Genomic DNA, 18,017 nt, shown 5'->3' with positions numbered 1-18,017 from the left:
ATTTTTTCTTGATTCCTACACATTATTTAATTGATTTTAGTTGTATTATACAAGTTCCTTTTTTTTTTTTTTTTTCTTTGCATAAAGATAATTATGCCAGGGTTTCAGGGAACGCTCTGTACAATCCTGTGTTTGGTAATTATTCCAGGGAATCAGATGCAGAATGCAGTACTTACTGTGTCAATTTCTATAGTGTCAATTTCTATAAAAGAGATGAAGAAAGAACCTTTCAGGGACATTCTAGTCAATTTCTAAAAAATTATGAAGTAATACATATATTACTCTTACGTACCCTTTTATTCAAGTGTATTACCAGAGTAGAAAAACCAGCAGATAAATGAGAGATTTATGCTCTCCATAAAGAAGATTCAAATTCGACAAATATATTTGATAGAATTTAGGGTGGGTCGAACTCCTCACCCAATAAAGCCTTGTTGAATAGGAGGATTACCCCTTCTTATAAACTAGAAGGTTTGAGTGTGTCTAGTCGATGTAGGACTTCAATAATCTCCCTCACAATCAAGCCCACATGTTGGGTCATGTCTGTTTTAATAGAGATAATTGCTGGATCTAACTCTTCACCCGTTGATCAAACACTCAGCTCAACTGAACATGGGCTCTAATACCATGATAGAATTTGAGGTGAGTCTGACTCCTCACCGAATAAGGCCTTGTTGAATGAGAGGATTACTCCCTCTTATAAACCAGTAGGCTTGAGCGTGCCTAGTCGGTGTGGAACTCCAACAATATTCATTACATAGTGAAGAATTGTATTTCAATTTGTTGAGTTCCTTGACAGTAAACTTTGCATCTTGTGCTAGCTAGTCCGGATTAACAAGCTGCATCACTGATGTTATAAATTTAGCAGTACTTCTAATTCCCTCCGAAGAGTCATCTCCTATGGCGTCAACCATTTAAATTGATTTGATCAAACATATTAACATCATCAATACTCATTTCTCAGTGCTAGACCCACCAGACACTATAGTCAGTATTCAGATAATATGTGGTGTAATACTAACTGATGTTCACTGCCTGTTTTCCGAAACCTTTGGTGGTTTGGACTTCTAAAGAAAACAAGCCATTGAATCTCTCATTATTGTCCTTGTAATATCTATGCTTCTTTGCATTTGTGATGTGCAATAATTCAGGTTTTACTGATATATAGGAACATCAGTGATGTTGACTGGACTGATGTTTATTGTTTGCCATTTTAAAAGGTGGATTCGCCTAGTTGGTGATATTTTGATTGCCTTATTTCTTCTGGTTTTGCAGCAATATATATGTCGACAGATTGAAATTACCTACCTGTACATATTCTGATAAAGACTAGCCAAGCCAGCTGGTCCAAATTTATAATTGATTCGTATACCATGTATATATCAATTGGTTTCATATTCTTCTTCACCCTGAAAATTTCCTTTCTTTTTTTTCTTGATGCCATTCATATCCTTTGCATAAAGATGATGCTTTTTCTTTCAGCATCATTCCACAATTAACACCACAAATTTATATTTCCATGCTCATCGGGCTTTGCCTATAAATACAGCTTCCCACAACACCCGTTATGCACCAACAACTCTTAAAACACTTTTGAGTTTTGTGTATAATTAACAACGATGTCTCTGACTCCAGGGCGCAGTCACTATAATGCACCAGGAAACTTCATGTACGATCCTGGAATTCGTCCATACTATGTCGATACATGGGACGACCGCAGCCGCTTCCACAATTTTCATTCCGAAGCAAATATCACTGTGCCACACAATGCTTTCTCGAGATCGATGGTCAGCGGCACCGCTAGTACTGAGTGGAGTGACACCCCGGATGCATACATCTTCAAAATCCATCTTCCAGGGCTCAGCAGGAATGACGTTAAGTTGGAAATAGAGGACGGCAGAGTTCTCTGTATAAGCGGCGAGAAGATTGAAAAACAAGCGAGGTGGAATTACACGGAGAATATGAAATTCCTGACACGTGTGGAATTGCCTCATAAAGCTAAGCTTGATAAGAATAAGATTAGAGCTCATATGGAGAAGGAAGAGCTCACTGTGACGATTCCCAAGAAAGACATGAAGAATCATCATTACTCCATAGCCATTCCTATTACCGGCCCACGCGGATCGGAAAAATTATTTTAGCATATTATTACTCAAATTTCCTGAGGGAAATTTATAAATTAAGCGTGGTAAATAAAGATTTGTAACATGTGATGTATCATGAAAGTGTGTGCCAGGTGATAGGTTTGCTATTTGAGTTTGTAATAAACAATATCTGCCTCAGGCCCCGCAGAAATATATCCTGTTTCCGTGTCCGGTGATTAAGGTTTGAATATATGTTGTTTTATCGGTCATTACCCACTGCTGGACCGACGATGGCCAGCGTATAATGTGTATTAAGAGTAAATGACATTTCCCCTCCCAAAGTTTGGCAAATAAAAATTTTTACACCCACAGTTAATCTCTATCAATAGAATCTGTTACTTGATAGGGGTAAAGTTATGAAAAGATTATAATACCTGTTACTATTTTACTTTTTAATTTTTAACAAGGTTGAACAACATTTTCTCACTCAAACTTTATTAAAGGTATTTTTCATCCCTAGTTTGATTTATGTTAGTTTTAGGGTTAATAAATTTAAAAAAATTAAAGAAAGTTAGTTATTAAAATTTAAAAAATCCAAAAAAAAATAATAATAATTAAAATTTCAAAAACTCAATGATTCCCATAGAGAGATCTTGGGATGGAGCTTTGTGGCGACAATGAGTTCTTCAATTTCGACATGCTTGTAGATTCCGGCACTCCACAGCGGCGCCATCATCAACATGCAATATATATAATTTTAATGAAATATTGTTTGTAGTTTTATAAATATTTAATTGATTGATATTATTGTAATTTTTAAAAATAAAGTATACAATTTTAATTTTTTTTCAGAAAAATACATACTTTAAAGTGAAATCTCCTTTGTACTTATAGAAATTGAAGATAAGGAATTTAAATGGCTAATTCCCAAGTTGTTGAAGTTAATTGTCTAAGTGTTTGTAATTTAGGGATGTAAGAATATTAACCCTTTAATATATATTGTGCAAACTAATGAGAATCACCTTTTGCAGTTAAAACTAATGTCTAAATTTCAATACAATGTATTCGCTAAACCTTGGGTGGGAAAATGTCATTCTCTCAGTGTAATAATCCAATTTTTTTTTCATCAGAAACCATGACATACAATTGTTTGCGTCATTATTGTCCAAAAAAAATTCTGATGCTTCTTTGTAGTATTGATGATGTGCTATCTGTGGAGGAGATATGAAGAAGAACATTGATGTTAACTGAAGTGATCGATGATACCATATTCTAAGCCATTTTGAAAAGTGGATTCGCCAATCGAAACATTTAAGCAATTCCAGTACCACTAAAAATCTCACATGTTTGTTCAGTAATCACGCCTTCGTCCCCTTGCAATTGGGTACTAGTTTCACTTCAGTAATTAAATTTCCTTGTTCAATAGGTGGTTGCTTTGTTGGTCCAAAATAAGAACTATTAATTTATACTGAATTTTGAAATTATTTTTTCTAAGTTTCTATTATCATTATTTAAATTCGAATTCTCATGAACGCGTGGAGGACCTTTTTTTTTTTTTTTTTCTTTCCTCAAATCGCATGTTCACTTCTATTTATGTAAAAGCCGCAAAAAATTTCAATAAATCTGAAATTTCAATAATTATGTTGGTGGCCGGCCTCCTTAATTAATTTTCTAGGGAATATGGCTTTGACAAATCTAAAATTAATTTTAATTCCAAATTTAGGTACTAAAACGCGGGTTTAAGTAATACTCTCATCATCTATAAAATAAAGAATTTTTTTTTGGGTATCCAGACCAACTTGCACGCAGCTTAATTAATCACTGAAGGCCCTGAAGTTAACGATCGAATAAGTCTCCAATGACCACCCCTTTAAGGGCTAAGATTAATCGAACTTAAGATCTTTTGAATAATTGACGTACTGAGTTAGCGTAACAACAAGGCTAACACCCGACTATATCCTTAGAATTGATAAACAAGTCTCAATCACATACACTTAGGTCATAAAATTTGAAGTAAAATCTGAATAATCATTGAATAATTTCCAAAAATAAATAATATGTTTATATACGGCAATAGCAGTCAAACTCTAACAAGACTTTGAACAAGCAAGGAAATAAAATCTAAATTAATAAACAAAAAATCCTCTAAATAAAATAAGAAAAACACAGTAAAAAACTTAAATGATCCTAAACAAGTTGAAACAGTAATACATCTACAAATCTTAATGACCATTCAACCACAAAGTGATGATTAAAATAAAGAAAGTGGGTTGTTTTGATCTTGAGTGCGTTAATTTTCAACTTAATTAATTGTTTATGACATTGATTCTCCTTTCTTTTTTAATCATATAAACAAAGATCGATCGAACAAATCCTTAGCTTTATGTCTACATGTAGCATCTCTTATTGATTTGATATTATATCAATTAGACTCGATAAGTTTCCAGTCAGTCTCATACTGATTCTATAATTTTGTATTCTATGAAACAAAAATCCAGAGAACTAAGGCCCAATAAGCAGACGTATCAGAGCCCAATAAGCAGACGTATCAGAGCTAAATCTCTACGTGGCAGTCGTACTCTTTTTGTGGGCTCACACAATCCCAGTTGTCTAAAATATTATGCATACTTTTCCTCAAGAGATTACTTGGAAATCAATCAAAGCACATTTGATTTCCTTGTGAAACATACATTGCAAACTTAAAAGAAGCGACTTTCAGAGCCAAAATTGCGGTGATACAAAACCTGGAAATTAAGTTTCTAAATGAGAGTGGATCAGTAAAAGCCCGACAAAGTGTAAAGGAAAACAAAGTCTCAAAATTAAAGCTCTATTTATGTTCCCTCTTTACAAGGCTAGCTCTTAAACCCTACAGCTTTCCTTGGCAAAACCAAACAAAGAAGAAATGGTTTTGATGGGTTCAAAATCACTTGAGGTCGTTGAGCCTATAACCACAGAGGCCTGGAACACGACGGGGCTGCACTTGCACCGGAAATCGTTGACGCACGCGACATTCTATTGGGGCCACAAAACGGAGATTTTGTTTCCAGGGTGGCCAGATTCGAGCTCAAGCATGTATGCTTTGGCCTTGATGTTAGTGTTTGTTCTTGCGGTGCTGGTGGAGTTTCTTGGTAACTGCAAGCTCATCGAGCCGGGGGCTAGTCGCGTGGCGACTGGGTTGTTCAAGACTGCTTTGCATTCGGTGCGTGCTGGTCTGGCGTATATGGTTATACTTGCTATTATGTCCTTTAATGGTGGTGTTTTTATTGCTGCTATTTTGGGCCATGCTGTTGGGTTCTTGCTCTTCGGGAGTCGGGTTTTTAAAAAATCAGACGGGTCTGGTTCCGATTCCCAGAAGTCTTAGGATCTTGCTAGTACTCCCAAGTGTTGATTAAGCAAACTCCATAACTATTTTTCTGTTGTTTCGATATCCATCTTTATTGTTTCTTTTGCTTGAGACAATGAGATTGATGGAAACTTGTTTGTAAGATTATAATAAAACGGTTCAATAATGGAAAGAGCACCTGGTGCAGAGGGATTCAATCCAAAATGAAAAACCAAGAANTATATATATATACAGAAGTGTCTATGTGTTAAGTGTTGTCGTAGTCAGCCAGTTTTATGTTATGTTTATGTGGAGTTGTTGTTTCAATGGGCTGGTCCTCGTTCCTGTTCTTGTTCTTGTAATTTAAACTAAAATAACCGATATTCTACATATATATTTGTTAAAATACAATTTGATGAAGAAATTAATAGTTGTAAATATAATATGTATGCTACATATTTTTTTTTTTTAATGATTGGGGTGGGTGTCCGGACCAGCTTACGCACACCTCAACTAATTCTCTAGGATCCCTCTAATGGTCACCCTATTAACATATGAGAAGAGACTCAAACTCAAGACTTCTTAAATAATACATTAAAGAGTCCTTATCGAAACACTCGACTACTCAGAGGTTGTTATATGTTATATTTTTCAATGTAGCCTGTAAAAATTATTGCTTTTCTTTATTTCTTTCTCTCCAACTCCTTGCTCCAACTCAAATCCAGTCCTCACTCCTCAGTATCCAAATGGAGCAAGATTAAAATTCAAGATATCATCATAAAGTTAAACTAGTTACTATCTTTTCAATAGATTAATATGGAAAAATAAATAAATAATTAAAAGGTATTATAAGTGCTTTTATAAAGAATATTTTTCAAGTAATGCCCTCTTTTTTATCTTACTATATTCAAACAAATAAATAAACATGAAACTAGATTCGATTGTTTGAAAGCATAATTTATAGTGCTTCTGGACGTATTATAATATAACCACTGATTTTAAAGGAAAAAAAGAAAAGAACATAACACCTAAAGTTTCAGGAGATGGTCATTAATTATCAGAGGGAGCTACTACCAGCGCTCTGTTTCATTGGGCCCTCGGCCCATTTCTGAAAAATTGTAAATAGTTTTGCCATGAAATTTGAAAATTCTTCAGCCATCAACACTCAACAGTTCTAGTGCGCATTTTTTTTTAATTTTTTTAATAACCGAGATATTCAGACACAATTGTTAGCCGAGTCTACCTTTGGTATAACTAATCTAATAGTTAAAAGATTTATCATCTGATCACAAAGATAAAGATTATTAGTATACATTAGAATCATCGGAATTTAAGATTTAATACTGAAAATAAGTTGCTTGATTTTTTAATTAGAGACCAAGGGCTGAAATTAAGTTGGATCATCAAATTTTTTATGGTGGCAATCACAAGACAAGGATGCTATGTTTTGTGTTTCTATAGCCATCAGGAAATATAATTTGAAATAAACTTCGCCAAATTGAATAAATATTTGTGACATTACACTGTCCATTGAGGTCCCTATTGAAATTGGACCGTGACAGCATCATCATCTATCATTAAGAGGAAACAACATTTTTCTACTTAAATAATGACTTAATGACACTTTTCTACCTATAGACTTTTAAAATATCACTTTATTATTTAAATTTATATTACGTTTTCAATTTTGGCATCATTATGACCCCACACCACCACCATTCTCTTCCCAAATCAGCACTCACCAAAACCCCTCAAACCCTACTCTTTCGGACCCTACAAATCGTCGATAATTGAGCAATTAGGGTTTGCGTAGATGCCCATTCCAAGTCAAATTTTGATCAATCCCAAACACCAAAATCTAATCTTCCACTATCAAAAGACTCGTCGGCCTCCCTTCTTCAAAAACACTAACAGTATGGATTATGTTTGCTCTTTGTTTGTCGTGGGAATATAAATTTGGATAATAAAGTGATATTTTAAAAGCCTGTAGGTGAAAACTGTCATTAAACCATTATTTGGGTAGAAAAATGTGGCTTACTATGATTATTAAGGCACCTAATGTTGTCTTTTTCAGCAAATTTCACCGGGAAAAACACACATCAAAGTTGAGTAGGAAATCGAAATATCATCTAATAATGTTACACAGCTTGGAATTTCCCATCCGTGTGATGCACTTACCCAGATCACAATCATGTCATATTCAACTTCAACACGCTACTTCTAAGATCATGATCTCAATTTGTTCACGTCCACTGGTTCGGTTCAGTTCATTACACGACGAAATTATGTGGTTACCAATTTAAATATACGTGGCAGGTCTCTTTCTGCAAGTTTCAAATGCAAAAACCGACAGATTTAGAGCACAATTATCTTGTTTGGTCACTGAGAAAATCATTCCCAGAACCACATGATTTATTTAACCACAAGAATATTGTCTTGGTCTTTGTTCATATTCACATTTCAATCATCTAACATGGCTTTCCCATTAATAACAACAGTATTCAAAATTACACAAAAAGAGAACATAAAAGAAGTGAAATTAGAGACAGCACAAATTTTTACAAATCCTGCGCAGCACAAGGCCTAAACTTCTTCAGCTTTAGACCCATTGGCCAGAGCTTTTTTCTCTTGGCCCATCTCAACGCTCCCATTTGCCGCCTCAGGTTTCTTTTGCTCATCCTTATTCTTGTGGTAGATGAAATACAAGATCAGCTGCATTGTCCCTAGCGCACACCCAAATCCATTCGGCACCTGCAACATCAAATTAAGCACCAAAATTAAGAACACAAATCCTCTTTCTCTTGTTTCGTTCATGAATTAATTACAGTATAAGCCAGGATACTTACAGCCACGAAAGGGTCTTTACCAAGTAGCCCATAAACGAAAAATGAAGTGCCACAGAAGAACACAAACAGTGACAAGAAGAATGGCATAAACTCCACGCTCTTAGTCTTAATCACCATTCTCTGCAAATATTTTATCAATCAAGAATCCACTTGTAAAATTTACAAATAGGGACTGTAATCAATTAGTAAATTAATCTTACCATGACGGAGAGAGGTGAGGCATACATGATAACTGAGAAAATTGTGGCAGCGAACCCACAGAAGTTTTTCCTACCGTTGCCATGGAGGGCTAAAAGGGACACTAAAGCTACACTTGCAAATACTGAAAGAATAGTTACAAAGAGGCCAAAAATTTTGGCCTTTTCCTTCTTTGGTGCAAAGATTAGGAAAATTAACACATAAACCAACTCTATTGCGGCTCCTGCACCATTGATTGTTGAAACCAGAAGGTTGTCTTCAGATATAAAAGGAAGACCATACCTGATCAAAATTTCAAGTAAGTGAAATAAATGTTACATTGACTACAGAAAAATGAACAGGAAGATGTTGTTGGTAAGTAATACATCATCAATAATCAAAGATCAGCAACAAATCAAGAACAGTCGCATGCATAACATTATAAGCAACATCAAGAAGATATCTGATTCTACTCTTAACTTTACAGGAATACCCTCATGAAATGATCAAAAGACAACTTGAGTAAGGTTAAAAAAACATTGAAGGGGTAACCGTGTAAAGTTGAGAGGAAAAAAGAAAAAGCAGTTGAAGAAGAAACGAGAAACCCACCAAGCAGAAAGGAGGCAGTTGAGCATAGTCATGACGTAGGGGATTCCAGAGAACTGCTCTGTGGATTTGCTTCTTATGATCCTCTTGAATGTGATCCTGTTTCAGATTTACACTTCTTTGAAATAACATTCAACATACAAAATTGTACCAGAAAGAAGGTTAAATTAAGCAACTTTTCTTGTTCTTGAATCTTGATAATGGTTACCCTTTTGGAGAAAATATCAAAGAAGCATTGCAAAGAAAGGCAACAAATTGATTTCAACAACACAAATAAATTTTCATCAAGAAGAACTCATTTCCAGTTTCAACTCATTTAACTTTGTAATTAAACACCAAAAACCAGACAAAAAATCAGTCTTTGATTGTGTGTGTATGTGAGATTAAGTTTTAGTTCTTACGTTGGAGCCAGGAAGAGAAACAAAGCAGCGGCATTTCCTGAAAGAAACAGAGAGAAAACAATAAATTAATCACAAAATTAACCCCATAAACAAAATTCATAAAAAAGTTGGAAACTCACCAAAAATACCGAATATGAAATGAGCAATATGCATTGTAATCTTCTTCTTCTTCTTAAAACCTTACAACCCAGATAAGGAAAGTCTTTTGCAGAGGCAAATTAATGTAAAAAAACAAACACAAGTTTCTTTGCAATTGGAAATGACCAGTGATGAACAAACTGGAAGCAAGCGGATTATATAGAAAAAAAAAAATTGGAGAGAGAAAGGTTTAACGTGAAGTAACTAACTGCTAAACAGTAAAATTGTTGTTTTATTAAGGAAGGAGGGAGAAATTTTGTATTCATAATATAAATATTTTATTACTACCAACAAACAAAAGAGTCAAGACACTATTTTTTTTTTTAAATCAAGAAAATAAAATTAAAAAAACCAATGAATATTTAGGTAATATTCAGTAAACAATAGTAAAAAAAAAAAAAAAATGCATATGATGGGTTGATAATCAATGTTGTCCCTTAATTATTGTCTTAATTTAATAATTTTTTAAAGGGATATATATATATTTTTTAAATGTAAGTGGCCTATTCATTATCCAGTATCTACTGAAAAGTGAGAAGGCAAAAAGAAAAAAATGCCCAGTTCTGAACTTCTGATGAACTGAAACTGTTGCAGACTGACATGAATGAGGATAAGAGATATGGTTGAGATGAGGCTGAAAGCATGAAACAAATAAGATAAAATACAATAAATAAAATCAACAAAAATATCTAAAGAAGTGCGATCGGTGAGGATGCCGGTAAGATTAAGGTGAGCATTTCGAACACACTTTTATTTTTATTTTTTTTGTCGTGAGAACACACTTTTAAACAAAGTGTTTAAGTTAATATTAATTATTTATTTTAATTATAATGCTTGTTGTTTCTAACTATCTTTCAAGTGAAATGCTCCGTCACTGAATTACAGACTTGCTATCAGAAATTTTGTCGACTAAATTCTAAGAAGAAGCAGTTAATGTACATGTGCTTTGTGAGATTAATTAATTCGCTTAATTAAATTTTTAATATAAAATCAGATTCATGTTTACTGAAAAATCAAATTTAAATAAAGGATGAACAGAGATTTCCCACCCAAAGTTTGGCCTAAACTCTTTTCCCACCCGAAAAGTTTCAAATAGACACTTTCCTACCCACCATTAAGATCCATTAATTAACATGGTGTAGTCACTGTAAGGACGAAAATATCTGACTTTATAATCTTGAATGAGGTTGAATAATGTTTTCTCACCCAAACTTTATTAAATATATTTTTCANGATGTAAATGTTCCACATGTGAGTCGAATCCAATTCCATTGTATTGAAGTTAGCAGCTGATTCATCAGCCTGTTCAGCACGCTACATGGATTGCTATGTCTTGTTAGATCAAAGACAAAGACAGCTTATATTAATGGTTTGTCTGTTACAAACACTGATGTAATATCTCATCAGTGGATTCATACGTACATGAATGTATTTAATTCTCTTTGTTACTGCTAATAAATGATCTTACTTATTAATTCCCTCAAAATCTTCCTGCATACAGAGTTTTCTAGAGAAATCCCTTCTCATCAAACTGTAATTGGTTTATGGTGTCACCCGGACGGCTGGACCTACAGCATCTTCTATTTAGTCCAAAATAGAAGGCGATTTTTAAAGATAGGGTCACCTCAATTCCATTGCTATTAATGCAATTCCTTATCCTATATTCAGAATACAGTCTCTCCTGTCAACCATGAGATTGTCTTTTCTGAAAGTTTGTTATAGCAATTCAACAGTTCAAATGGGGTTAACTTTATCCCTCTGTAACATATCAAGCTCTCTTGCTTAATGAGTCAAAAACCACATTTTGCCAGAGGGCATTGGTAACAGTAGGGCAGAAATCAGATGACAGATATACATAAACTGTGGTCTTTAGGAACTGGTAGCAGTAGCTTTAATTTGGCCTTTTGTTGTTGGGATTATGTTATTATTATAACCAAATCCACCAATCTGATATTGAGGTGGTCAAGTTCATTTTTGGATTCATTTAGCTTTGTTTTTAGAAAACATTTTCACAATTTCAGAAAACGATAACTTAAGCCACACCATGCTTTGAAAGAGATAAAAGAAACCAGAATTTGAGAACGTCATTTCCACACTTGACCCATGTTTTCAAAAACCACATTTCCCATTGCTTCCCTGTTTTCTGTTTTCTTGATTCTTTCAACTCCAACAAAAAAACATGGAGTTGTTTGCATCATCATGAGCCAAAATCCTCTCCAAGCTGCATCAGAAATGATCCATAATGTCAAACAAACAGGTACTAATTCCATTGTTTTCATGTGGGTCATTCACTGCCCTGGAAGAAAGGGCTTTTACAAAAGCGCTTCTGGTTGAAAGTGCTCCACAGATTGGCTTAAGCCATAGCATTTATAATTCAAATTTAGGGATAGAGACAAAATTCATGGCCAAAAACATTTTCAATAATTCAACTTAGTGGACTCAGTAGAGTAACTATCCAATTCGTGGACGCAAGTTCATTTTGCATTAATGATTTCTCTCATCAATTTCATTGAATCCCTTCTCTTATTTGGCCCCTTTTGGTATCCTACGAGCTAGGTAAGTCTTGCCTGCAATTAATTTAGGATCAAACATTTTGTCAATGGCTGCCTACCTTTTACTTCTATCCAATTCAAGCAAATTGAATTCTTTAGAGAATCAACAAAACTTATCAATATGGGCACTTTTCAAAACGGAATACGATTTCTTCTTTTTATAAAATTGTTCTATTTCTTTTCCACTAGGCATGATTTCTTTTTCACAAAGCTAGCTGAGGTAAGAGCTGAACAAAAGGTGGACCATAATCTAATCCTATCAAGAAGAAAGCAAAGGGGAATTGATGTAGGCTTCTGGACTGCTGCCGACATTTGGCAATTGCATTATTTAATGGAGTTTATGATTGAATTTTTTAAATTTTAACATACTCATTAAAGCTAAGATATGTTATGCTTTAACCAACATAAGGACTCCAATTATCATATTCTTTTCCACTTTCCAATTTCAGTCATTCATTCCTTTAAATGGATTGCTAAATTCAGAAACTCATTTCAGTGAGATTTAGGAGCTAGTCATGTTGGCCCAATCACCATGTGAACAAAGGGAAAAAGAAGAGAAGATTGGTCTTGACTTATTCAAATTCTAGAACATACAAAGAACCCAATTCTCTAATATAAGTTTGGTAAATATAAATGAATTGACAATACAGATTTTGCCAAACTTTACCAGCAAAATCTTTTTGCCTCTTCACCGAAAGCCAGTTTTGAAGGTTGGCATGTTCTTTGAAATCATAACACATGTCATGCTCATAGTTTTTATCAATGGAACAAACAAATTTATAAGTTGTTTTCACATCCACCTCCCCTTACCAAAATAAGTTATTCATCACTCTTCAAAGTTTTGGAAGGTTTGAACTTTGCCATTTTAGTTAGCCCTCCCCACCATCTCACCTCCACACATGATAATGACACTAAACAAAAGAGTGCACATTTATAGTACATCTTTTGTTAAAATGCGAAAATTCGCATAAGAAAATGACTGATATTAAATCTTTGTATGAGGCCAAGACTAACAATCAATTTGGTTATTGGTACATGGACAATTATTTCGACTGCTTATGGTTCGTGTTTTTGGATGTCTTATCATGATAAAATGCAGTGATTTACTCAAATGTTCATATCATAATGACAGAAAATTTAGACATTTGCACTTTTTTTAGCCTCAACAGAACAGAAGCAATAAGCATTACATGAATCAAATCACATAAACTGATGTGGTTGTCTTATCATGATAAAATGCATTATTTACTCAACTATTCTTTGAGAATCATTGATTTAAACTTCATGGAACTGCAATCCGGAAAAGCTCTAGACTTGTGTATAAGAATCTAAGATCCGTGATATGGATTGAGAGTTTCACACCTAAAAAGCTAACTCATTAGGTGAAGGGACTCCCCCCTTATAAGCTCAAGACCTTCTCAATGCACTTTCGATGTAGGATCTGTAACATTAGATTGTCCTTAATAATGAAAGATAAATTCCAAATTCATGAGTTTAAATCAAACAACATATACATTTTTTTATTAATTCAATTTAGCTTGTTAATTAATGTCCATAATCAAATAATGTCATGCCCTTTGTTTAATAATAAGCTATTTTTTGCAAACTTTAATCCTTTTCATTAACATGATGTTGATGCTAAGTTGTTAATTAAATAACCTAATCATCATTCTGTTTAAGTGATGTAATTCTTTCGCAATAATATGCCAGAAAAATTATTAACAATAACCAGTAGGAATTAACATTTGGGCATATTAGTATAGATATTAATTTTACTCCAAACTGAATCAATTATAAAAAAATAACCTAAATATTTAAATAACTAAATTAACCAAGTCATTAAAGAACAATATTTGAATACAAAAGGATATATAAATTACACTTAATTTGGCATCAAAGGCAGCACATCAGCTTTTCTCAGAAACGGGTGAAAGCCCAACTATATTGGACTCATGCATTAGCCTAATTTTCCAAGCCAGACCTGAAACTTACGGAAAATGAAAGTCATGTCATTGTTATATATTATATAGAAATGTGACTTAAAACTTGATTTGTTCTCACTCCATTATCAGAAAGAACAGATTTCTTTCAGTATTAATAATGGAAAATCAATGTTGATTTGTCCAGGATCCTGTGATACCATAAAATTCTATGATGATTATTACAACAAGGTCAAATGACAAGAACCAAAGGTAATCGGAATGGCATCAAGAAACCCATATGCTACCATTTCAGGAGAGTTATTCCGTTCTGCAAGTTTTGAGAAACCAAATTGAAAGGTTCCATTTCCAAATATGTACCATTTATATCTTTTTTATTCCAGCATTGAAGACCAATACTGTTGGGATTAAGAACGCTTAGCGGAAGCACCCAGTTGTCTGGATTTTAAACTTTCTCCCCAATTATGTCATTATGATCGAGGTAATGACGATTTAATGCAAATAACACATGCATGCATATATATATCAAAAATATGAAATACAAAATTAGAGTAAGTAAGAAAAATTATGGAATCCTTTGCTATTTCTTTTTTACTTGTTGAATCCTCACAAAGCACCTCAAGTGTGGTACCTCTAGATCGATACACACAGGATCTCTCGCTGATGGAAATTAACCCACTACAATGGAATCAAGAACAACTTCTTCCTTGGGATGATAGAGAATATCAGTGGCTAGGGTTTTCTTATAATTTTACTCCTCTAAAATAATGAACCCTAAACCTCCTTTAAATAGCCACCAAAATTGGATTAGTAGACAATCCTTGGAATATCTTAAGTTATTTTCGGATGGATTAACTAATAACTAAACTTAGGTACATTTGAGTGCTAGCCAAATTTGAGTTTAAGTTTAATTATTAACTCCATTTATAAAGCCTCCTTATTTGAATTTAATTTTTAATTAATTAATCAACAATTAATTAATTAAATTAAATTTATCCAATTACAAAATTACCTTTTTAACCAATTCTACTAATTAGTCAATTAGGACTTTTGGAAACTTTAATATCCTCATTAACTCTTTAATGAGAAAATCTCTGATTGCCATTAAGCTTAGAAATTCATATTGTGTGTAACCTTTCTAGGTTCATTTATCGATTGACAGTAAGGTAAATATTAGCTTTTGATATCCATCTTCCTTAGCAGTATATCATGACCCCCAATCAATGAATGAAGTGGGATCATATGAACCTGTAAAATTGATTGTTTCAGTCATGTCACCTCATTCCCTCCGATATCATGTTCTGATCAAGTGCAGACCATGGTATAGTCAAATCCCTAACTTGATCATACAATTCGGATCATCTTAAAATGTGGAATTGTGTTTCTATGAAAGAAACACAAATGTTTTGGCCAAAGACTTCCTCCACATTCGTTGATCCCTTGGAACACTCAAGCTCGTAATATCCGACCCATTAGATTCCTTATTGAATACGCATATGACTCTATACATGATTAACTTATGACCAACAAGCACTATACACTAGACATAAACAGTCTAGTGATAACGTACTAAAGAACCACGAGTACTCCTGCACAAGACATGATCGCATCTCAAGTCTAGGGATAAAGTGACACTAATGCACATAACGATGATCATTGACTGAAGCTATTATACCCATGTGATCAATCATCCAACGGTCACGTTCGATGCTTCATTCTTTAATAAATCATCTCATTACTCATGCCCTTATGATATGAGTCTCATCACCCAACCATCAACATCTCATGATAATCAATGGCGGCACACGATAATGTTGATCTTGCGATAATATTGCCTCTGATTATTATCACATCTAATTAGGAACATACTTAAAAGCGAGTCACATAAAAGAATCCTAATACTCATATTCCCAAACTCTTTGAAAATAAAATTCTTTCCACAATAAGCTCAGTGACATACACAACTTAATTAAATATAGATAACATAAAGTAGCATAAAATAATCGTTATTTTATTAATGATAAAACATTACGGCTCCGTTTGGTTCACAATTTAAACTTTTTGAGAAAAGTTTTTTGAAAAAAGTAAAAAAAAAAGTTGAATTGGGTGGGTATTACGATGTAGGATTTACAAATTGTTAAATACCCCCTATGTTTGTTTTTTTACAAAACACTCCTTATAATAAAACATTAAAAGTTAACAAAAATACCCCCAATCCACCCTCAAATACGGACAGCCGGCCACCACCGCCGGAGGGTGGCCGGAGTCGCTGTAACAAAAACATTAAAAATATTTAGGGGTATTTAATTGAATTAACAAATTTAGGGGGTTTAAAAAATGTTGAATAAAGTTGAATAATATTGTGAGTTTTTGGGTATTTTACTGTTTAACTTTTTTGGGAATACTAAAAGTAGTATTCCCAAAATNATCCTTTGATTCATTACAAACTCACCCCTATCTCAACCTATTCTCCATGAAATATCCTTACAATTAACTCCCCACTTTTCCTGCTAATTAGGGGTAGAAAGGTCAAATTGTCCTTAAGGAAGAAAATATCTAAAACTCAATCAACCTTTTATTCGGCCTGTCGCCGCGGCGAAGAAACCTCTGTCGCCGCGGCGAAACTGTCCAGGGAGTTTCCCTTGGTTTCAACACATCTTCGCCGCGGCGAAGATTCTTCTTCGCCCCGGTGAAGCACGGCAGACTGAACTTCTTCTGTTTTCAACCAATTTTCAGGGCAAACATTCAACACAACACTCAACCAAACAATAATAACAAAAACCAACTCGATTAAGGGCAAAAGAGGAAACAATAACAACGTACCTCAAGCGGGGCGTTACAACAATAATAGAAGTTATGATAGTTATTTAATTCATGGACATCGATCAACACTTTATAATTCCAATAGTAATTCATAATATTGAATATTGATTGCGTATTTGAATTCCAAAAACAAATATTAATTATAAGCTTTGGAATAAGAACAAAAGTTATGAACAAAAATAAAGTATTAATTATATATTAGAACTTTTAAATTAATAAAATTTGGAACAAGAAAAAAGGTTATGATAGTTATTCAATTCATGAACATCAACACTATGTAATTCTGTTAGAAAAGTTTATTAATTAAAATTTAAAACATTTTACTTAATCACATTTATTAAATTAATTATCTATTTGAATTCCAAAAATAAACATTAATTATAACATTTATAGTTTACACACGAGTTGCAAATTTGAAGAAAAATGGACTGCTACCTATGGACCTTAGTTGCGTTTCTTCGAAGTAATAGTTTAAAAAACTAATAATAATAACGAAAATGTCAGTTGGATCAATTGATCCTGATCAAATAGGGACATAATTGACTCTTCATAAGGTGATCCATGTATAAAAGGACATATTTGCCCTTGGTGAATTAAGAAGTAAAAAGGTAATTTAATGGTGGGATAGAGAATGAAATGAAATGAAATTTGAATCTCTCTCTCATCATTAAGTTTGGAAATCAAATTCCAAGGAGATATTTTCAACATCTTGGATTTGTTGTAAAATATTAGATTTGTTATCAAGAAGATTTAAATGTTATAATAAATCTATCTAAAATAAGTTTGAAAGTCCCTTTTTACTACAGCACAGACTACACACTTATATTTACCAATTTGAAATCATCTTGGCATCCTTTTATTTATCAATTAAATTCACCAACATAATTGAGTCAATTTCTACTTCCTTTTGAACTCTAAGAGCAACGATGCTTTTTTTTTTATGAATAAAATAAATTGAATTACGCAACGTTTAAGATATATCACTAGATTAAAAGAGATAAGGCCAGGTAGAAAATCTGATATAAAGATGAAATGGAATTAATTAGCAAATACTTCAACTGAAATTTATTAAAAACATGTGCCTTTAGAAATCTTATAAAATTATCTCATTTGAATCTTATAAAAATT

At 33.4% G+C, this 18,017-nt stretch overlaps 3 protein-coding genes across 3 annotated transcripts; 2 read left to right on the top strand and 1 right to left on the bottom strand.

Annotated features, from left to right (window-relative positions):
- Window positions 1–1,619: 1,619 nt before the first annotated feature.
- Window positions 1,620–2,141, top strand: LOC116137426 (18.1 kDa class I heat shock protein-like). The gene has a single exon (XM_031423111.1). The coding sequence runs from the start codon at window positions 1,620–1,622 to the stop codon at window positions 2,139–2,141; it is 522 nt and encodes a 173-aa protein (XP_031278971.1).
- Window positions 2,142–4,767: 2,626 nt separating this feature from the next.
- LOC116137439 (copper transporter 4-like) lies at window positions 4,768–5,446 on the top strand. The gene has a single exon (XM_031423123.1). The coding sequence runs from the start codon at window positions 4,987–4,989 to the stop codon at window positions 5,443–5,445; it is 459 nt and encodes a 152-aa protein (XP_031278983.1). The 5' UTR covers window positions 4,768–4,986; the 3' UTR covers window position 5,446.
- A 2,508-nt stretch (window positions 5,447–7,954) lies between these two features.
- Window positions 7,955–9,739, bottom strand: LOC116137440 (bidirectional sugar transporter SWEET1-like). The gene is made up of 6 exons (XM_031423124.1): window positions 9,556–9,739; window positions 9,437–9,473; window positions 9,039–9,134; window positions 8,453–8,732; window positions 8,253–8,372; window positions 7,955–8,157 (listed from the first exon to the last, which is right to left on the bottom strand). Exons 1-6 carry the CDS (start codon window positions 9,587–9,589, stop codon window positions 7,990–7,992), a joined length of 735 nt encoding a protein of 244 aa, XP_031278984.1. The 5' UTR covers window positions 9,590–9,739; the 3' UTR covers window positions 7,955–7,989.
- Between the last annotated feature and the right edge of the window lie 8,278 nt (window positions 9,740–18,017).

Source organism: Pistacia vera, unplaced genomic scaffold (genome assembly GCF_008641045.1).
Source record: "Pistacia vera cultivar Batoury unplaced genomic scaffold, PisVer_v2 Contig325, whole genome shotgun sequence".
Classification (NCBI taxonomy): Eukaryota; Viridiplantae; Streptophyta; class Magnoliopsida; order Sapindales; family Anacardiaceae; genus Pistacia; species Pistacia vera.
The sequence above is the reverse complement of the archived record's forward strand: the minus strand, read 5'-3'. Positions and strand labels throughout refer to the sequence as shown.

What these genes read in the sequence shown, in the direction of transcription:
- LOC116137440 (XM_031423124.1), bottom strand. Translation starts at nt 9,589, where the DNA reads ATGCATATTGCTCATTTCATATTCGGTATTTTTG. An exon ending in TTTCATATTCGGTATTTTTG is followed by an intron (nt 9,474 to 9,555) that starts GTGAGTTTCCAA and finishes TGTTTCTTTCAG; the next exon opens with GAAATGCCGCTGCTTTGTTT. An exon ending in GTAAAGACCCTTTCGTGGCT is followed by an intron (nt 8,158 to 8,252) that starts GTAAGTATCCTG and finishes TTGATGTTGCAG; the next exon opens with GTGCCGAATGGATTTGGGTG.
- LOC116137426 (XM_031423111.1), top strand. Translation starts at nt 1,620, where the DNA reads ATGTCTCTGACTCCAGGGCGCAGTCACTATAATGCACCAGGAAACTTC.
- LOC116137439 (XM_031423123.1), top strand. Translation starts at nt 4,987, where the DNA reads ATGGTTTTGATGGGTTCAAAATCACTTGAGGTCGTTGAGCCTATAACC.